At 38.5% G+C, this 20,742-nt stretch overlaps 1 protein-coding gene across 1 annotated transcript; it reads right to left on the bottom strand.

Moving 5' to 3' along the window:
• Positions 1-1,759: 1,759 nt before the first annotated feature.
• Positions 1,760-19,361, bottom strand: LOC118798821 (gamma-aminobutyric acid receptor subunit rho-3). The gene is made up of 9 exons (XM_036558387.1): positions 19,222-19,361; positions 13,063-13,175; positions 8,861-8,928; positions 7,831-8,054; positions 7,659-7,741; positions 7,260-7,397; positions 6,976-7,128; positions 3,905-4,098; positions 1,760-2,062 (listed from the first exon to the last, which is right to left on the bottom strand). The coding sequence occupies exons 1-9, from the start codon at positions 19,359-19,361 to the stop codon at positions 1,760-1,762; spliced, it is 1,416 nt and encodes a 471-aa protein (XP_036414280.1).
• Between the last annotated feature and the right edge of the window lie 1,381 nt (positions 19,362-20,742).

Below are 20,742 nucleotides of genomic sequence, written 5' to 3'. Positions count from 1 at the left end.
AGTTTTTAAACACCTCAATGTCACTGCTGGACTGAGAATAGTCCACCAACCAAAAATATCCAGCCAACAGCGTCCTGTGGGCATCGTCCTGATACGACCACTGATGAAGGACTAGAGGATGACCATCACAAACTGTGCAGCAGCAGATGAGCTATCGTCTCTGACTTTACATCTACAAGATGGACTGACAAGGTAGGAGTGTCTAATAGAGTGGACAGTGAGTGGACGCAGTGTTTAAAAACTCCAGCAGCACTGCTGTGTCTGATCCACTCAGACCAGCACAACACACACTAACACACCACCACCACGTCAGTGTTACTGCAGTGCTGAGAATGATCCACCACCCATATAGTACCTGCTCTGTCAGGATCCATGGGGGTCCTGTCCACTGACGAACAGGGTAAAAGGGGGCTAACAAAGTATGCAGAGAAACAGATGGACTACAGTCTGTAATTGTAAACACACACACACACACACACACCTGCCTCCTGTAACAGTTATATATTCTCAGTAGAATTGCACAAATTAAAATAGTAACCCAAAATCCTAATATGACCTACATGACCTACATTGGCTTAATGAGTTCATATTAATATCAATATTATTAATGCACTTCCCAGCGATTTCTGATGTCCTATTTTCTATGAAGACATCACGTTTCTATAAACATGCACTGAGTTTGAAGTCTTGTGCCTCATTGGCCACATAATGAGAAACACCTACTATATAAGTACTGTGAGTTTAGAGTTACTGACTGTAACCCATCAGTTGCTTCTCAGTGTATCTGCCCCCACATACTCTGTCCATCCATGGGAAATGACCACAACATGTCCACCACTGACCAGACTTTATTCTGGTGGTGGAACATTCGCAGCACAGCAGTTGCTGGAGCATTTACACACATCAGTGTCACTGCTGTGTTAATAGCCCACCAAACAAAAATCCAGTCAACAGTGGTAAGAAACTGATGTGGTCCTTTTCCATTATTGGACAGAGTAAAACAGTAACAGTAAACTGTGTTGTAACAGATAGCAGGATAGCAGAAAAGGTCTGCTGCAGCTTAGATGAAAATCTTTAATGACGACCACATATTAAACAATTTGTGAGCTCCTGCTGGTGTGAGTTTAACACAACTTGCATGCTAATAGCCCCCCCTGCCGGAGAAACTTCAGATTGCAACACGTGCTCTAAATGAGTTCCAAAGCCATGGCCACATGCTTTACATATTTAAAAATAAATTTTCCATTGATATAGAGTAAGTGCTCTGGAATTCAGCTACAGATGCAGTGTGTATCAGATGAAGTCATAAAGTATGACATTTTTATAGTTTCACAACTTACCTGAATCACTGGCTGTGTGGAAAATGCTGAGAAGATTCAGCAGATAAAATCTGGGAAACCATGAGGAATAACGGATTACTGATGCCCGGTAATACATATTATTTTAAATTATTTAGCAAGCTGTTTAAAGTTAGTCTCTAGTTCTCTGTTCGTTCTCTTTCCCAAAACAGCAGTTATCAGCTTTGATGCACCATCACCAGGTTACTCGTCAGTCATCGACAATTTTTGATTACATCGCCCTGTTAGCCCTGGATACAAAATAGGTAAAGACACTAGCGACTCAGTGTTCGCCCACCAATATGAGGCAGCCACAATGATATACACCAGAAGAAACAATTTATTTTCAAAAAAGTGTAGCATCTAGACTGGCCTGATCTGTCTTTGGCCTGCTCTACACAAATGCAGCGCGAGGTACAGGCTCAAGTGTAGATGCTCCAGTAGATGATGTTGAAGAGGACGTAGGCCAGAGGAAACAGGATTCTGGAGTAGGAGTCGATGATGTAGCTGTTGCTCACGAGCAGCTGGAGATGGTAACGCAGTGGCCGCGAGCGCCGCAGCCGTGTGCCCAGCACCGGAGGGGGGGCAGGCACTGTGGAGCTTTGTGAGGAAGCCTGCTGATCCAGGCTGAGGTCAGCCAGCGGGGGGAAGGGGCTCAGCTCTACGTCCGTGTCATGGAAGCAGCCATCGAAAGCCATGGCCTGAGATGCATCAAATTCTGAAAGCTAAAAAAGGAGGAGCTCTATATTACACTTAAAGATCTCTGTATGAACATAAGATGGAAATTCCATTGATTTTGTCATATTTCTGCATAAATAAATAATTAAAATGTAAAGTCATTCAGAGCGGATTGAAATGCTCGCTTCTAGAGTCAGAATTGTTCACAGTGGTGGTGACAGGAACCAGATGTCTGAAGAGTTTAATGTCTCTAAAAGGTCCCTCACAGGAAGTTAGTACATGCAGTGGAGCCATGTAGGATGTTGTGAGGCAAAATGGTCCCCAAAGAAAATATGTTTTTCAGACTGAGCACTATTTTACCATCATTAACAATACATATAAAACCCACAAGACACATGTAGGCTCACTGGGTGGTAAATAAACCGGCTATGTTTGCCTTGTAGACATCAGGACCCCTGGTTCCTATCACTACCACTGTAAAGAAATTAAAATCAGTACGTTCTCTATAATGTACCATGCAACACTCAACAATCAGTAGAATTCCCCTTTAACACAGTTCCTTCAGTCAAATGCAGTAGAATCAGCTTTACCCGTTGTTATCAAGGGAGCTGTTTGACTTAAAAATTAAAATATCGCTGCTGTTGGAAGAAAACCTTGAATCTCAATTTTTGTCGTTTTTCAGTTTTTGACATAATTTGAAAATGCCTGTTGTCCCTTTACATTGTATGTAAATTTCATGAAGAATGGACCAAAAGAAACGGCCCAAAATGACTTGGAAAAGTCTGGTTCCATTGACTTACATTAAAAGTAAAGTAGTTTTTTCCTTCTCCTGTAAAGTTGTCATTTTGGAGATGCAAGGTTTTCTTCCGACAACAGCGATATATTGACTTTACATATGTCAACATATTTTCAGTTTGTAGGTCAAAAAGTGCTGCTGGTTCATTTTTTGAGTTTAGGAGAAGCATTTAAGTAATCATAAGAAAAATGCAGAAGTGATACACTGAATCAAATGTGTACATGGTTACCACACGAATAAAATATGTCACATCAATGCAATTCTGTCAGTTTACCCACTGTTGGCAAGAATTTTGTTGATGTAATATATTTTATTTATGTGAAAATTAGGTACATATTTGAATCAAGGCCTCACTTTTTCAGTGTAGTGGACATAAGCCAGTCATATGGCTTCTGAATCAGCAGGGGGAGACATTTCAATCATCAGTGCCCATATTTAGGCATCAAGGTACACTAACTGGCCACTTTATTAGAATCACTTACACTGTAGCTCCACCTTGCTAGTGTACAGTTAGAAACTGTAGCCCTCTGTTGATCTGTTGGCAGTCTGTGTAAGCCATCAACCAGTCTAGATGTCTTGATATCTTTGGGTGGTGGACTATTCTTAGTCTAACAGTGACACTGACACGTGAAAGCGCAGCAACACTGCTGCACCGCTCTGCCTGATAAAACTCACATCAGCACCACACACTTTAACATGCCACCATAGTCCACAGCAGCAGTCCTGTGGTCAGAAAAAGACCAATGATGAGTGATGGAGTTCAGGATGGCTCACAAATTGCGCAGCCACAGGTGGGACATAATCTGTTATTTTACATCTATGAAGAGTCCTATACGATTAGCGGACTTCATGAAGTGGCCAGTGAGGTGGGAGTACAAAATAGGGAGTTTCTAATAAAGTGGCCGGTAAGTGGAATGACAAGGTAGGTGCTCATAATAAAGTGGTCAGTGAGTGGAAGTATAAGGCAGTTGTTTCTAGTAAAGTTGTCAGTCAGTGTATTTCTTATTTCATTCACTTGTAAATTCAGTCAATGGCATCAATGAAATATGAACAGATTCTATCCTCTTAATCCCCTTTCTGACCCATGACTGACCTTTCCCTTCTTCAGTTTCTTCATCTCCTCCACAGTGGTGAAGTAGTTGACCGCAGCATACTCGATGACCGACAGGAAGACAAACAGGAAGCTGGCCCACAAGTAAATGTCCACTGCTTTCACGTAGGACACCTGGGGCATGGACGCTGACACGCCCGTTATGATAGTGGACATGGTCAACACTGTGGTGATTCCTGGGGCAAAACACCACATAAAAGATTCAGATGTAATATATTTCATTTAAGTTAGATTTTATTAATATTTCAGTGTAATGTATTTTTTAGATTTTTGCTAATGGAAAAATTTACTTATCACGGCCAGGCATTCTAGCTAGCTAACTTATATTTATTATTTTATTATTTAATGTTATTATAATAGCACCTAGCTGGCTTGCCAACTGCTTATATCAATATCAATGAACAGGTTGATGCTTTAAATTGTTTTTTATATATATATATATATATATATATATATATATATATATGACACACATAAACAACTCAGCACGAGTTAGCCAGGCTAAAATACAGCCTCCACACAGCAGGGTTAGTTTTAACACTCGGTTACAACTAAGACTTCAGCATAAACACTGAGAGCCCATACCCACCCAAGAATGCGCTAAGAGTGATCCACCACCCAAATAATACATGCTCTGTGGTGGTCCCGTGGGGTCCTGACCATTGAATAACAGGGTGAAGGGGGGCTAACAAAGTATACAGAGAAACTGATGGACTACAATCTGTAACTGTAGAACTACAAAGTGCACCTATTGGATAAGTGGTATATGTGGTTGATAAAAAGGACAATGTGGGGAAACATGAGGCATAGTTAATGAAGTGTCCGGTCGGAGTGTATTGTTGCTTGTTGCTTTACACATACAAGAAATGTCAGTGCCATATGATGACCACCTTTACTACAGAAAAAAATTCCACTCGCACCAGTTTCAGCTGAATTGTTCGTATATGGTAGGTGTTTTAAACAAAGTTTACACTTTCATTTAAATTAAATTGAATTTAAATTACAAACATTAATCTTGCTCAAATATTTTAGGATTCACTCCCAATTTGCCCAAAGATATGTAACTATGAGCTTAAAGAGATAATGAAGAGTGTGCCACATATGAGACCTGTGAATTTAAGGGTTAAATAATATTACTGGAGTAGTGTTGTGCTGTAGTGTAGTGCAGTAACTGTGCTGCTGATTTCAGTGAGAGCCCCCAGGTGGGTTTAAATAGTGCTGGGAACAGCAGCAGCTGTTATGCAATGAAAGAGCAGGTCCAATCTCAATATAACCCACGGCCAGCTGCAGTGGAAACGCAATGGAAAGTCACTGAGGAACACTAGAGCTCTGATACACTGACTGCACCACTGCTTGAGTGTGTATGAGTGTGTGTGTATACACTGCCTGTCAAAACTGTGGGGATGTCCACCTTTTCAAAATGGTTTTAATACCCCTGAGCATGTTTTCTTTCTGAGTTGGCAATAATTTAACAAACAGTACTGTGTGAAAGTCAGAAATTGCCAATAATGTATTTCATTTTTGGTCAAAATAGCTATTAAGTTGATTTATTTTCAGCATCAGGAAAAAAGCTGAAAACATATATTTAACGGAAAATTACCCAGATGCCTCAACAGCTAAATGTAATTGTTTCACTATTTAGTGTGCATTTAATGTAGTTTTTCAAAGAAATCTACAGGGCGACTTTTTCCACACCTATGAAAGCTTTAGTGCACACTCTGCCATCTTTAACATGATTCAACTTAACATGTCAGCTTAGCTGTTTTCAGATGATGACTTTTCCTCCGTCCCCTCCTTCCTCCCCACCGCCACCAGTTTGCCCAAAGGTTAAGCCCCGCCCCTGCCATCCCTACACGGCAAGATCTGAGTCTAGGTGTTCTAACACCCTGGCTGAAGACGGGGCCTGCGCCAAGGACTTTAACTTACAAAAACTGTTAGCTATCAAACTGTCATACTGATATTAATATGTTCTTTCTTCACACTCGTCTCTGGAGTCTTTCTGGTAGAACCAAAGTTCGGTCTTAGAAGTTGGTTGCATTTTCTGCTTTTTGCAATCCAAGTAACCCAATATATTCAGTGATGTTGAGGTCTGGACTCTGAGGTGGCCAGTCCACTGAACACCAGCAGCTTCTTTGATTAATTTTGTCTTCTATTTTTTCTATTTTCTCAATATTTTTTTAACAGCTATACATCCTTTCAGACCCATAGCGCTGAGTCGTCTTCTGACAGTGGAAGGATGGACAGAAACACCTGTGGATGTTTTCAGATCTGAAGCAGCTTGATTTTCTCCTCTCTCTCATAGATGAAAGTACTGTTTTGGTGGTCTACCAGGTCTTTCATGGTTGTTATGAATCCCATCTTTTAATAATTTGTTTAACTCCTGTTTACTTCCCCTTATTTTCCATAGATTTTTCCTTCCTTATTCAAGTGGACTAAGTGATCTAATCTTCTCAGAAATGTCTCCTAAAATGACTAACTCATGCTTACTGGCTGTTTTGACTGGAAATTAAATTAGTGAGTTCTGAATTAAGGAGTAACCTTTGGCCTGAAAGATTTTCAACATGTGCTTTTAACAATGTATCCTTTTTATCCAATAGGAATGTTCCTTGCCTCTCCATTTATTGGAAAGGCTTGACTTTTGACTTGAATTATCAGGCTTTTTCAGAAATCTTCCTTTGTGAAACACCCTCCAGGTTTATTTTGAGGAAAACAAAATGCCACATGCAAATATCGGTGACAATCCTACCTCTAGGAATGATGCCAAACCCTACACATTTTCCACTCTTGTTCTGATGTCAGCACTCTTCAGCACTCAAAGCCTTTCAGGTAGTTATACCATCTTTGGGCCAAAGAAAATGTTCTAATCATAATATAGACAAGACCTTCTCTTCATAGTAACGAAGACATTTTGATGAACACGAAGCTGAGTGTTAGAAAATATCAGTATTAAATAATAAGAATAACAGTATCAAAAGCTTTGCTTAGTTTCAAAAGAGGGCGTCCCCAAACCGTTGGCACACTTTTGAGTCTGAAGTGCATGTGTACGTGTTTACCAAGTGAGACGCGGGCAGGTACGGCCCGCCTGTCGATCCAGAAGGACACCCAGGAGAGGACGACCATCAGCATTGTGGGGAAGTAGGTCTGCAGCATAAAGAAGAAAACGTGTCTCCTGAGGATGAAGTTGATGTACAGCCTGTTATACCAGCCTGACAGGAACAGAGGGAAAAAGCCCAGTCAATTCACAGTGTGTCAGCCTTCTGCACAGAGACGGAGAGGAAATGTGAGCAGCCACAAAGACAAATGACACACAGGGGAGTTGCAGGTGAAAGTGCTGTACCTGTGCTGCTGTAGAAGGCCAGTCCACTGGACGGGTTAAACTCTTCAATGAAGAACTGTGAGAGAACGATCTCATCTGTTCTGAGAGAGTCATTCCCGTTCTTCCAGTACAGCATGAGGTCGTTCTCATTATAAGCATCTGCAGGACAACAGAAAAGCACAACTCAGACACTTACAACAGTGTGGACTGTGCATGGACTGTAAGCAAAGAAGTGAATGTGTGCATTTGTAATGGATCATATGAAAATTTCATAAGAATTATAGGAAAATAGAAAATACAGGATCAGTAATAAGGCTTAATGTGATTAATTGTATATTATGTGATTCATTAAAACTCTTTTTTCTTTCTGTCTTTGCCTTTTCTATTCAAAGAATAGCTTCAGTTTTGTCTTCAACTCACAGCTCTCCAGCTCCAAAGAGCAGTTCTGGGTGTCCAGAGGAAAACTGCTGAAGTCCATGGTGCACAGAGCGGTCACTGTTATCCTGCACCAGGAGACAAATTCTGTGTTCAAAAACAAAATCCAAAGCAAGCCCATCACCCCCACATGCACACACCCAGTACGAGAGGACACCTGACACTGTAGAGAATGTTGCCATCAGGATAGACCCTCAGCATGATGTTCTCCATGGTGGTGTCGTGAATGAAGGAGCGCTTTGAGTGGACAAAGAAGACGTCCGGGACCCAGATCTTCTTCACTAGCCGGGCGTCGAAGGTGCGGCTCAGGTTGTTTCCAGAGGGGAAGGCCAGCCGCTCGTCCTTCCAGTAGTGTCGCAGGTAGAGGGTCATAGTAAAGTCCTGTAGGGGACCAACAGTGAACACGATCTAATTAGGACACACACTTAAAGCTTAAAGTGGGGTTTTGTCTGGAATTTTGTATATTGTTCTAGATAACAGTATGTCATACACTCAAAACAATCATTCTTTACCTGAACGTTTCGAGAGAAATTATTTTCTTGATCCTACGTAAATGACTTAAGTTGAAATCTGCTATTACATTTCCTGCTCAACTCACTAAAGGTCATTTAATGTGATTTACTGGTATTGATTTAACTTATGATGGTTTAAAAGTAGCAAATGTAATGTCCAGTAAAATAAAACCAACAATAATGAAGCTTAGGAATGAACTTAAATACAGAACGTAATGTACGTCTGAGCAAATATAGTCCACACTCTTAAAAAAGATGGTTCTTCAATGGTTCTTTAGTAAAGAAAATGGTTCTATATAGAACCATGAACACTCAAAGAACCCTTTGCATGATTAAAGGGTTCCTTGCATCATGAAAGGGTTCTTAAGATTGATGGAGAATGTGCTGCTGATGGTTTTTATAGCACCCAAAAGGGTTCTTCTATTGTTACGATGTCAAGCTTGTAACAACAGAAGAAACCTTTTGGGTGCTATATATAACCCTTTTCAAAACAGTTCTATATAGAACCATGTATAGCACATTCATGCCCATTGTCCATCAATAAAATGTACTTAATGCCTATTTTAACTGGAAATTAATTAAAAATCCCTGATGTTACTGTATAAAGAAAGTGACATACAGTGTTGCGAGTGAAATGCAGATATTCCTAATTGGTAAAACAATGAGAACATTTACCATGTTGACCTCTGAGATGCTGTCCAAACTCTCCACCTGCACATCTATGCCCACAGGAATGGCAGAACCTTCAGAGCACAAAAGAAAGCAAGGTAGAGTATACAGCTTAAACAGCATAGACTGGAGGGAAGAACAAGCTTCTGCTTACACAGTAAAGGAAATGCCTGCCATATGGTGAAATATTGTGAAAAAAAATTGTGAAATTTTTAATTGTAGAGCAACTTACACTTCTTTACAGTGGTGGTGATGGGAACCAGGGGGCGTGATGTCTAGAAGACAAATATAGTCACTTAATTTACTATCCAAGTAGTAGTAGTAGTATGTAGTAGTACATATAGATGTGTCCTTTTCATAAGTATTTATACATATATGTATTTTTTATATGTCAGTTTTTAATATGTTATGCTGATAATGGTAAAATAGTAATAAATCTGAAAAATGCCTATGCCTTACAAAATAAGGTCCTGCATGTACCCCTCCAACAAGATCAAATCTTCACTCAAAACTGTTGAAAAACAATGTCTTTGGCATCAGGCAGTGTAATTGTAACAATTTCATGTAACAACTTTCTGTGACGGACCTTTTAGAGGCATTAAACTCTTTTAGAGGCATTAAACTCAGACGTCTGGTTCCTATCACCACCACAGTGAAGAATTGACTCGATAAGTTTCACTAGAACGAAGCATTTTACATCGAACTACACTGAATGGCTTTGTTTCCATCTTAACCATTTAACTATAGACAAAGTTTGAAAAATCAGTGCATTCCCCTTAGTGATGAGACATGTTGCCCCTTTCAAATTGAAGAAACCCCTCGAAATCTGTACCTGGGCCTTTTTCTTTCAAGGGCAAACACTATTCTGAGAAGTGTTGAGAAAAAATGAAACAAGGGCACACTTTGATTAAAGCACCCAGCAGCACTCTAATACTTTCAGAGAAGAACCACAGATCATTTCTGCCATCCTAAAAGAAGAAAACCTCAAACCAATTAACATCTCTGCCTTCCTGCTTCCTCCTCCCCTCTCCCCTTCACCACAGACTGGAGTTTAGACCCAGGAAGATGTGACGCTGTGTCTCATATCCCATAAATAACTGTGATAATGCCAGTGTGATTGGCATGTGGCCTATGCATGCATAACAATTCATGCTCCATATGTTTAGGACCTGCACTAGACAGTAACAGCAAACAGGCAGTGGTGCTGTTGTAGACGTCTGACAGTGGTTGGGGGGGATGGACTGTGGTTTGAGGTTGCGGTATCGGTAACTGTGGGGTGTGTGTATTTGTATATTTAGACCCAGAGGCCAGAGGGCGTTCCAGTGGGAATTTCAATGCTTGAAATCGGTGGAAAACTTAATTATCTGAGCCTCAGCCACAGTGCATTCAATTAAGATGCACACTTCTCTGATTTAACATGACAGAAGGAGATGTGGACTGCTTTAAAGTGAACATATGAGACAAGTCAAAGGTGATATAAATGTGTTTAAAAAAAATGCTTTTAAATTAAAATAAGAACATTTTTCTGAAGAACGAGTGCCACAATTAGGGCAGTCAAATGATTACAATGTTAATTGTTATTCATCACATTACTATGTGAAGTTAATTTTAACTATAACTTTAATTAGTAACACTTTTTGAAGGCCACCTACATAAGGATGTCATAACACATGCAGAAGCATTGAATAACGTGTTTATAAAACAATACTTGTGTATCTATGAACAGCTAATGCCAGGAATCACAAGACATCATAAGCTGAGGTAAATGACATTATATTGACATAAGTGTTTTGTAACACTTCATTGATGCTTCATAACTGTGTTATAAATGGAACAAATGTCCATCACTGTCTCTTATGTCAACACAGTGCCATTTACATCATAGAACATTTATATCATCTTGCAGTTATAAGCATAAACTGGTCATAAATACTCAAACATTGCTTCAAGAGTATGTTATTCAGTACTTATGCATGTGTCATGTAATCCCTATGTAGGTAGTTCTCAAATAAACTGTTACATTTTAATTCAACGCTGCTACCTAACATTGACCTAACCATGCCATAAACATGTCATGGCAGATGAGTTGGCATGGCAGATTAATTCAGGTAATCTGACAATATCATGTTACCATTATTACCTTAATTGTCATGACAGATACAAATGTTTAATGTTATGACAAGTTTTGTCACATGATCATTTTTGCAAGTCATGACATCAAACATTATGACATCTGCCATAACAATAAACGATAATGATAACAGGACACTGTTATATTACTGAACAAAATCTGCAGGGGTGGCCTTTGTACTAAGTCAGGGGTCGGCAACCCAAATGTAAGGACGAGCCATTTTATCAAGTGTCAACAAAAATCCACAACATTTCATGTCCATTTTATTTAAGTAACGTTTCACCATCTTAGCTCGAAATATGTCTCAGTATGTGCTAATGTCCATGTAGTGCAGACTAAAAAATATATAAACCAAAGCGCAAACTAACTTTGCTCTGCTTTAAACTCAGCTATAGCTGCTTTTATCTCCAGCAGGAAACTTTTCCACAAAAGTAGAAGTTTCTTGTAAAATGTTTCTTAACATTCAACTTTTTATGAGGCTGAAGTCAGCTTCTCGCATGTCGCCGACCCCTGTACTAGGTAAATGTAGGCAGCTGTCTAGGGCCCCCAGGAGCCAAGGGCTCAATGAAAATACAAATTGGATCTACTGTACGTGTTGATGTTAAATTTTGGATTCTGAAATATATATACGTTATAAAAATAGCTGTTATTTCCAACTGTGTTGCTTATTTTCATTAATTGCAATGCAGCCTCACCCCCTGGTCATAAATATATAACTATGCACATTGTTTAAAACATGGTTTGACATTGTTTAATACAGTTCATCTTGGTAGTAAGTGTGGTGTTGCCCATAAAAACACAATATATGAATAGAAAAGATACACATAAAACAGTAAAAAGTAACATGAATTGTTATGGATTTGCATTGTGTTATAAACAACAAGTAATACTGAACTTCCTTGAGGAGAGGTTTGTAAATGGTTAAATGAACACCCTGACACACATAAAATCACTACTTACTGTATTAATGTTATTTGTATTTTTCTAAAATTAGTGTCTTCTGAGTAAATACATACATATCCCTTTGATAAATAATATTTTAATAGAGTTTGTATTTATATTATACACACATAGAGTTCTTTGCAAAAGCTTAAACACTCCTGGTCAAACTAGATTTGATCTTTTGATGATTAACACACCTTCTACAGAGAATGCACGTGACCATGGCTTGTTTCAATTTTTAATGCATTTTTATTTTAGTTTAATATATTGGGGAAAAAATAAAATTTAACGTGTGCGATAACTTTTGCACAGGCATCAATTTTTGTTTTATTCTTTTTTTCCACTGTGCTATATACATATATAGGGAGAGGGTGAGAGAGAAAGGACTGACAGTCTCTCATACTATAAAAATAAGTATTCAAATGTCATGGGGTTCATATTCAAATGTTATGGGAACAGTGCGTGACAGCAGTGGCGCTTTGGCTGTCATCATCACAGAGATGTGCTGGAAATACTCTAACGCAGTGCGTGAGTGTATGTGTGAGTGTGTGTATTTAGAGATCTCTCCTGAATTCTCTCTAACCTGAACCCAAATTCCTGCATCTGTTTTGACAGACCTGAACAGTAATCCAGATTAATACCCTCCAAAGTACATCTGTGAGTGTGGTGGCCTTTGTCTGCTCTGTGCGGCTCTCAATCTGGGTCATCTCTGAATTTTGGGATGGAATCTTATCACCCCTCTACACACTGATTGACACAGTATTCACCACTTCAGTGCAGTCCCTTAAAAAAGGCAACACAAGGAAAAAAACAAAGGTGCGAAAAGAGATCACTGGTCAATGCCACAGAGCAGAGTTCTTCAAATCCAGACTCCGAATCCAGTTTCTGGTCCTGGATTTTGTAATCACTGGTAGGTATGACACTATTCGGTCAATCAGTTACATTTCAGTTCAGTTAACTACAAGTGATTACAAAATACAGGACTGGAAACTGGATTCAAGTTCCAGATTTGAAGATCTCTCCAAATGAGATGTAGGTGCAAGGAACCTTTTAAAAGCTTACAGAATGAGCTCTAGCACCAAAGTACAGCGAGTGTGTCATGGGAGAAGTTGAAGGAACTGCAGTAGGTTCAAACCTCCAAAGCCAGGCCGCATGGCAAAGTCATGTTCCTCGATCCTCAGCAGCTGCTCAGTCTTGATGAGGAGGGACTTTGTGCTGTCCTGCTTCTTGACCTTGTAGTCAATCCGGCTAAACATGAAAGAAAACAACATCAGGGTTCAAAAATAACAAGCATATCATTGCTGTCATTTCAAAATATGTTAACCCCAGTGTTTTTTTACACTACTGGAAATTGCCAGCTGTCTTTTACTATGCACTCTTAAAAATACAGATGCAAAAGGGAACCAAAAGCATTAACCAGGGTTCACTTAGTGATTAGAAACTGATGACAGTGGTGACAGCTCTGTGCGAGGGCTCTTTACTGAAGGAGTCATTGTAAAACCACTAAATACAACATAAAGTATATGTTAATGTCTGTTACAACTTCTAAATATTCTTCTAAATAAAACTTGTAATGTTGTTTAAAAGCTATAAATATCCATGTAATTTAGAACTGACAAAAAAGTTTAAGCACAACAGCATTAGCTTGTTACTACCATACAAGAAACCCCACAGAGGTGCTAGGAGAAATTATTATTCATGTTTTTGACAGAGTTTTGATATTTATTTTTCAAACTGAAGGCCTACCTCTAAGTTTGCCACTGGCTTAAATGTTTATTTTTTCCAAGAACTGTATGTCCAAGCCTAAAACTATTTAGGAACCTTTATTTTGAAAAATGTTTGTGAACATTTCATGATGAATGGACCAACAGAAATGACCAGTGATTAAATCTCATTACTGTAACATACATTAAAAGGCCCAAATCATAGCAAATTAAATTTTTATCACGTTTTTGAAATAAAGGAGTTTGAACCGTACTGTTCATTCCTCAGTCCACACAGGCCACTTATATAAACTATGCTTCAAAGCAGCCCATTTGAACTCATTGTTACTGTGATGTCACTAAAACCAACTCATTTACATATATCCCCAATTTTCAGCCTGTACCAGTTTAGCCCCACCCATTCACACTGAAGTTATATAAGTTAGGAGCATTATAACCTGGACTGCTTTTAGAAAGTCCAATACAGGATAGCCAATCAGAATGAAGCTCATTTACATTTATCTGTCTTAAAGGCACAGTAACAAAAAAAGCCACTTTAATCCTAAGGGATAAAGAGAGGTTGGAAAATGGTCATGTAAAAATTAAATTGTGACCATTTTTGATACATAAAACCACACAAATGTCATAAGTGCACCTCACAGGGAAAAAATAAAATGTGACAAAAAGTGTAGGTCAATTTTTTTCCTCTCACATAAAGATATTTTCTTACAACAGCTACAATATGCCATGTAAAAACAACACAGACTCTCACTACAGGCACAGACTAACACATGCGGCCACTGTCGTTCTTATAGATACTTATGTCAGGTGTCAACTGACTAAAAGCCTAATTAGATTTCACATGTAGACAGTGTTGAGAATGAACTTCTTAAACATCATTATTGGAGCAATTTTAACTATTACAATTTCCCCCAGTCATCTGCTCAGCAATACTGGCATCTAAATTATCCAGATGATTACACAGCAGTTGCGTGAGTTTACTGGGAATAAAGAAAAGAGCTTGCAGTTCAGCAGCAAACATGACTCAACAAGGCTGTGAAAGTGAAGTGGATTCTAGAAGCTCTCTGAAAGGCAGCTAAGGAAGCATCTCTCCCAGGAGATGAAGCAGAGAGGGAGAGCGAACCTGAAAATAGACACGACTACGATAGCAGCTGAAGGTCAGCGGTAAACAAACAGCGCTTTTTCTAAAGCAAGCTTTCCCTCAGAGTGTGTTTTACTGCAAACCCCACATAATGCAGTTCATATGGTGCAATCAGGCTGGAATCCTTTAGGGACTCAGTGAAAGGGCTTTTTATCTAACAGAGACATCGCTATACAGTTTAACCCAACAGCGTCAAAGACAGAAAGGCCTACCAAAGCCAAAGTTAAAAGGCCCAAATCCTACATTTTTCTTGTATTGTATTTGTGAGGTTTACTTGTAACGTTTGTGTGGATTTATGTACCAAACATGGTAATAATTCATGTTTATATTACTTTGTTGTTAGTTGTTACTGTGCCTTTAAGATTGATTTATGTGAATCACCTCGGTTCTGACTGGCTGCCCTGTATTGTGCCTCATTTAAAAAGCAGTCCAGGCTGAAACGCTCCTTATAAATTCAATGTAAATGGATGGGCTAAACTGCTGTAGGCTGAATAGGCTAATACATGTATATGAGTTGGGTTTTGTGACATCAGTTCAAAATAGGCTTGGTTTCCACATACTGCTGCTGTTGGAACAAAATCTCGTATGTCCATTTATGTCGTTTTTCAGTTTTTGACGTAATTTGAAAATGTCTGTTGTCCTTCATGTTGTGTGTAAATTTTATGATGAATGGACCAACAGAAATGGCCCAAAATGACCCAAAAAAGGTCTGGTTCCATTGACTTACATTAAAAGTAAAGTATATTTTTTCTTTCTCCTGTAAAGTCCAAAAAGTCATTTTGGAGATATCAGGTTTCGTTCAGGCAGCAGTGATACATATTGAATGGACTGAGGAGTGAAAGGTAGGTTTTTGAAACCTAGGTTCAAAATAGCAAGGAAAATTCTGCTTTCCATATGAGGCTTTCAAAACAAATGAGCTTCCTTAAACTACACTTATTTTATATTGAACACTAACTTCTTAAATATATTTCAGAAATAATGCATGTCATCAGTATGAGTTGAAATAAGGTGTGTCATGTCACCAAACCAGAAATTCTAAAACAAGAAACATCCTGATTTAAAAAACTTGTCAGGACTGTAATATAATACTTTCCTTCCAAGAAACCATGGCATAGCTTCCAAGGAAACAAAGACCAGAACATGTCCTAAATTGTTCTGATCATGAATTTGCATGGGATTAATTTCGCTGTTTCTGGCATCCTATCTCAGAGAAAAACTCTATTCACTGTACAAACACTAAAACTGTATTATCAAAGCTTGTTAACATAACTTATTTAAACAAATTTATACTTACAATTTCAGAAATAATAGCTAGTAAGCTATGGTCCCACTGCACATCATAGGAAAAGGGTAAGAATGGCTTTATATGGCGAAACCTGAATGCAACTTTAGCTGCTTAAAATTTACTTGAAGCTAAACTGCTCGAGTACAGCACCATGTACAGCGTCCTGCAACTCACTTGAAACTTATTCGCAGCAGTTGCAGGTGACACAAATTTGTGAAAAAAGTTTTGGGAAACAGCCAAACGAGATGGATTATTGGGCAACTCACAACATGCAACTAGTTCCATGATAGTTTTACCATGTAAAGCCAGCCTTAGAATGTCTAAACAAAGTGTTGGTGTTTGGGATTTTTGTGCCTGAAATCTGTAATCTGGAGCCCACCTGAGCAGGTATTTTAGATAAATGAGAGCATTCCCCTCCCCCCTCACTATTTCACTCATGCATTTTCACTCCCATGTGCAACAGCAGGCAATATGATGATGAAAAGCCTGTAAGAGGGTTTAAGCCCCTCCACAGCACAATATATGATTTGTTAATCATTACGGTAATTGTCATCATTATAGTAAGCAGTGACCATTGCAAATATTCCAAAAGGCTGCACAATGCAATTATTCTCAATTAGTTTTCATTGTACCTGAAGTTTATGCTGATGTGTTTGGTGTTTCTCTCATAATAATGTGTGGTTGCTTTCCTCTTCTGTTGCTTATGTTTACTGTACTGCTTGTTTTGTTTGTTATTTATCCTTTACCCTATGTCCTTTATTTGGTTTTGTTTGGAAAAGTTCCTATATATATATATATATATGTATGAAATAGTATATTATATCATATATATATATATATATATATATATATATATATATATATATATATATATATGAAATAGTATATTTTGAGGTACTGTATTTCTTGTTTTTCTTTCATTTTTTGAAAGGTTTTACTTTGAAGTTCTATTTAAAAACACTTAAGAAGCTATGAAAATTTCCCCAAAAATCTAAAATACTGAGTTATTTTAGGGTTTTTTTAGGTGATACTTTGTGTTTATTGTTTTTTGAAAGGGTATTTTTACTTGGGATTTTACTGTAAGTTAAATAGTATTGTAGTAATTTTTTGTTTGTTTTTTGAGCTGCTATTTTTTTTTTTTGGATGTCACACATCATACAGCACTCGTCAAAACCACCGGCAAAATAACATTTTCCATTTCGACCACATCGTCAACGCTGCCACAGCAGTTAAACTCCTCATAAACACACTTGGGCTACCTTCTCTAAACCACTCGGCCCAATTACAGGCACTTTCTCATCTCAGTGCTGCTGCTCAGAGAAGGAGAATGTGCTCTGCTGCCTGATGAGAGACTTCGAAAAGAGGAGAAAGTCCAAACATTTCACAGCACAGACTACACTGAAACCCTCAGGAGAAAAAACAAACACCGAACAGACAAAATAAAGTTCCAGAAACTATATTCAGCTGTGTCTATCCTTTCCACTTACTTTCAGTTTTCAGTCTTTCTGTTTACTGAAGTCCACCTTTGGCGATGGCTGATGTAATGTGCCTCATTCACATGGAAATGATGTACACAGTTGGACACAATCATTTTTTCCAGTAGGTAAATTAGACTATTCCAAATTCACAGAATGTAAATCACAGCACATGCAGCAGTCAGGCTGCATCATATGGGCAAGGCACTACATTGCGATTACATTTGTATGCAAAAGTTTGGGCACCCCTGGTTAAGAACATGTCTTTTTGATTTTCCACGTTTGCACATTTTACTGCACAGTGACTGTTTAGTTGCTGAATTTAACTGAAAAATAAACCATAAAATGTGGCCTGTGCAAAATGGCACATTTTATATGTTGTGCTTTTTTTTTCACATATGTTAAACTCAGCAAATTAACAGAAGTTGTGCAGTAAAACGTGCAGTAGTGTGTTCCCTGTAGAGGATGTGTTCAAACAACAAAACTGACCGTGTAAACTGACCAGCATGTTCAAACTTTCATACGACTGTATATTACTGTAAATTGTGATTTGCCTTGCAACATGTTAAAAATGAAACAGTGAAGCAGTAATGTGACTTGATTATCGATTCACCAAAACTATTTAGGCTCATAGGACCACACGATTGGTCAGGTCTGTCAGAGATGCATTGATTTACTGGATTCAAATACATACAGTACTTTGCCACCTTTTTTATTAAATATCCAGTCTAAAAAACCATTATCAAGTACAAGTTATTCAGTTTTCAGAAGATACCTGTGAGAAGATTAGATATAAGATAATCCACTTTCATGAGGAAGGGGACAGTCGAAGCAACTAAGTGAAAAAACAGGAGTTTCCAAATCTGCAGTTCAAAAAAGAATGAAAGATACAGAAAAAATACTTCTAACAACCACCTGGAAGACCCAGTAGACCACCTCCCTCAGATGAAAAGCACTTAAAGCTTTAGAGAGAGGAGAAAATCAGGCTGGCAGGTCCAAAGTTTCATTATATATTTCTTTAACCTGAGAATAACTCCATTAGTTTGAATAGAAGTCCCTGTAGTTACTGAATAATATGCCTTTGTATGAAATAAACCTGGATTGTTAAGGGGTTAATGAGAAAAGAACATCACTGAATGTGTTTGGAATTACTTGGATGGTGAGAAGCAGAAAACACAACCAACTTCTAAGACTGAACTTTAGAGCTGTGGAAAAATATCCCTGCAGATTTCTTTGCAAATTCAAGCTGTAATAAAGCTGTAATAAAGGCAAAAAAATGGACACACTAAATGCCGAAAAAAACCCATTATATTTAGCTGAAGCTTTAATAAATTAAAAGTAATTTTTCCATAAATATATGATTTCTGATTTATTTTCTGATGCTGAAAAATCAAAAGCTTGTACTTAATATGCCGTTTTTACTGGAAATTAAATAAATGAAAAGGTGACCTCTGACATTTGCACAGCACTGTACATCATTTCCACATAAATAAAATGTGTTACATTATCTTTAAAAAGAAAGTAAACTGAGAGATAAAATAATGTTGATGTAATTTATTTCTTTATGGGAAATTGATGCAACCATTTGAATCAAGGAAATACTAAATATATTGTACTACCCTACAACGCACACAGCAAATCGATGTCGAATGCAAATTACACCACTCACCCTCCATATTTATGCTTGGCATGCTCTTCCAGGTATACGTCCTTGTTCTTCTTGCGGTTGGGGTAGCGGTTGTTGAGCAGGGTGACGGGCCACAGGCAGGCCAGGCACAGCAGCCTGAGGCTCAGCAGAATCAGCCTCATGCTCTCACACAGGGCTGCCGGGTCTCCTCCTCAGAGGCTTCAGGTCCTGCCACTGCCGTCCAGAAGAGCTCCAGGAGGCTGAGGAGGTACAGCTCCACCGACTCGGCCATTCCCCGACCTTAAACAGCCTGTGGGTGCTAAGAGAGACCTTCAGCAACTCGCACACTTCCAGAATATGAATCAGACTCAAAACTGGGCTTTTCTAAAGTAAGACATTACTTAGATGGAATAGCACACACTGAAAATAAAGAGGGCATTTTCTAAGTGATATCTTCAAAGGAAAAACATTAAATACAAGAAAACTGGTTTAAACTGGTTATGTTTTATTTCTAATTCTGTTTTTTCTATGATATAGGCCCCTTAATTATAATTAAATCAATAACTAAAGGGCCCACGAAACATTAAGCCTACAATAGTTTAGCTCCGCCCATTCACGCTTTAGTTTTAAGGAGTGTTTCAGTCTGGACTGCTTTTTGAGGGCAGCCAATCAAAATAGAGTTTATTTACAGATGCTAGTCTGAAAGCCACAGTAAAAAAAACAGCCTGTGTAAATTTAATGGATGTTGATACATGTAAAAATGTATTATGATTGTTTTTAGTATATAAAGACACAAACATTATAAGTGGACCTCAAGGGAAAAAAATAAATACCTGAAAAATGTAGGATATGAGCTCTTTAAAACAATTTTGTTGCAATTGCAATTTGCTATGTTCACCTAACTTGTACCTTCATTCATCAGCGACATAGGTGCACTTTGTAGTTTACAGTTACTGACCACAGCCCATCTGTTGATGCACAATTTATCAGCCTCCCTCCATCTCATCCATCAGTGTAAAGGGACCACCATAGGACCACCACTAACCAGAAATTTTGTGTTTTCCAAAAAAAACAGACAAAAGCAATAGCCTGAAGCCAGTACTGTAAGTCTCAGCATTCATGCTTTGTGTCTAAACTCCTTTCACCCAAGTTTGCGTGCAGGTGCATGTTCATCAGTCTATCAGCGTCTATATCCATCCTGCAGGCCAGTGCAAGTCACACGCTCTGGCCTGACGTGTCCTGCCTCATCTACATTTAAATCAATATGATTTCATTCTTACAGTAATAAAGGAATGGCATTAATTCCCCTGAAAATCCTCTTATCGGTGGCCGACTGAAATCTTTCTGTAACCTACAAAGCGGGCAGGGATGACACAGTGGGCTGCCTCTAATCAGGATTTTCACAGAACATCTATACATACTGTGTGCAGTGGCAGTTAATGGAGGGTCAGAGCTGCTTACCTGTGCAGCGTCCCCTCGCCTGACAAATGACAGCACAAACAGTCGGTACTCATCAACATATACCTGAAAAACAGAAAAGTTGTGAGCGGGAAGTCCTGCAAA

This window comes from Colossoma macropomum, unplaced genomic scaffold (genome assembly GCF_904425465.1).
Source record: "Colossoma macropomum unplaced genomic scaffold, Colossoma_macropomum, whole genome shotgun sequence".
NCBI classification, from domain to species: domain Eukaryota; kingdom Metazoa; phylum Chordata; class Actinopteri; order Characiformes; family Serrasalmidae; genus Colossoma; species Colossoma macropomum.
The sequence above is the reverse complement of the archived record's forward strand: the minus strand, read 5'-3'. Positions and strand labels throughout refer to the sequence as shown.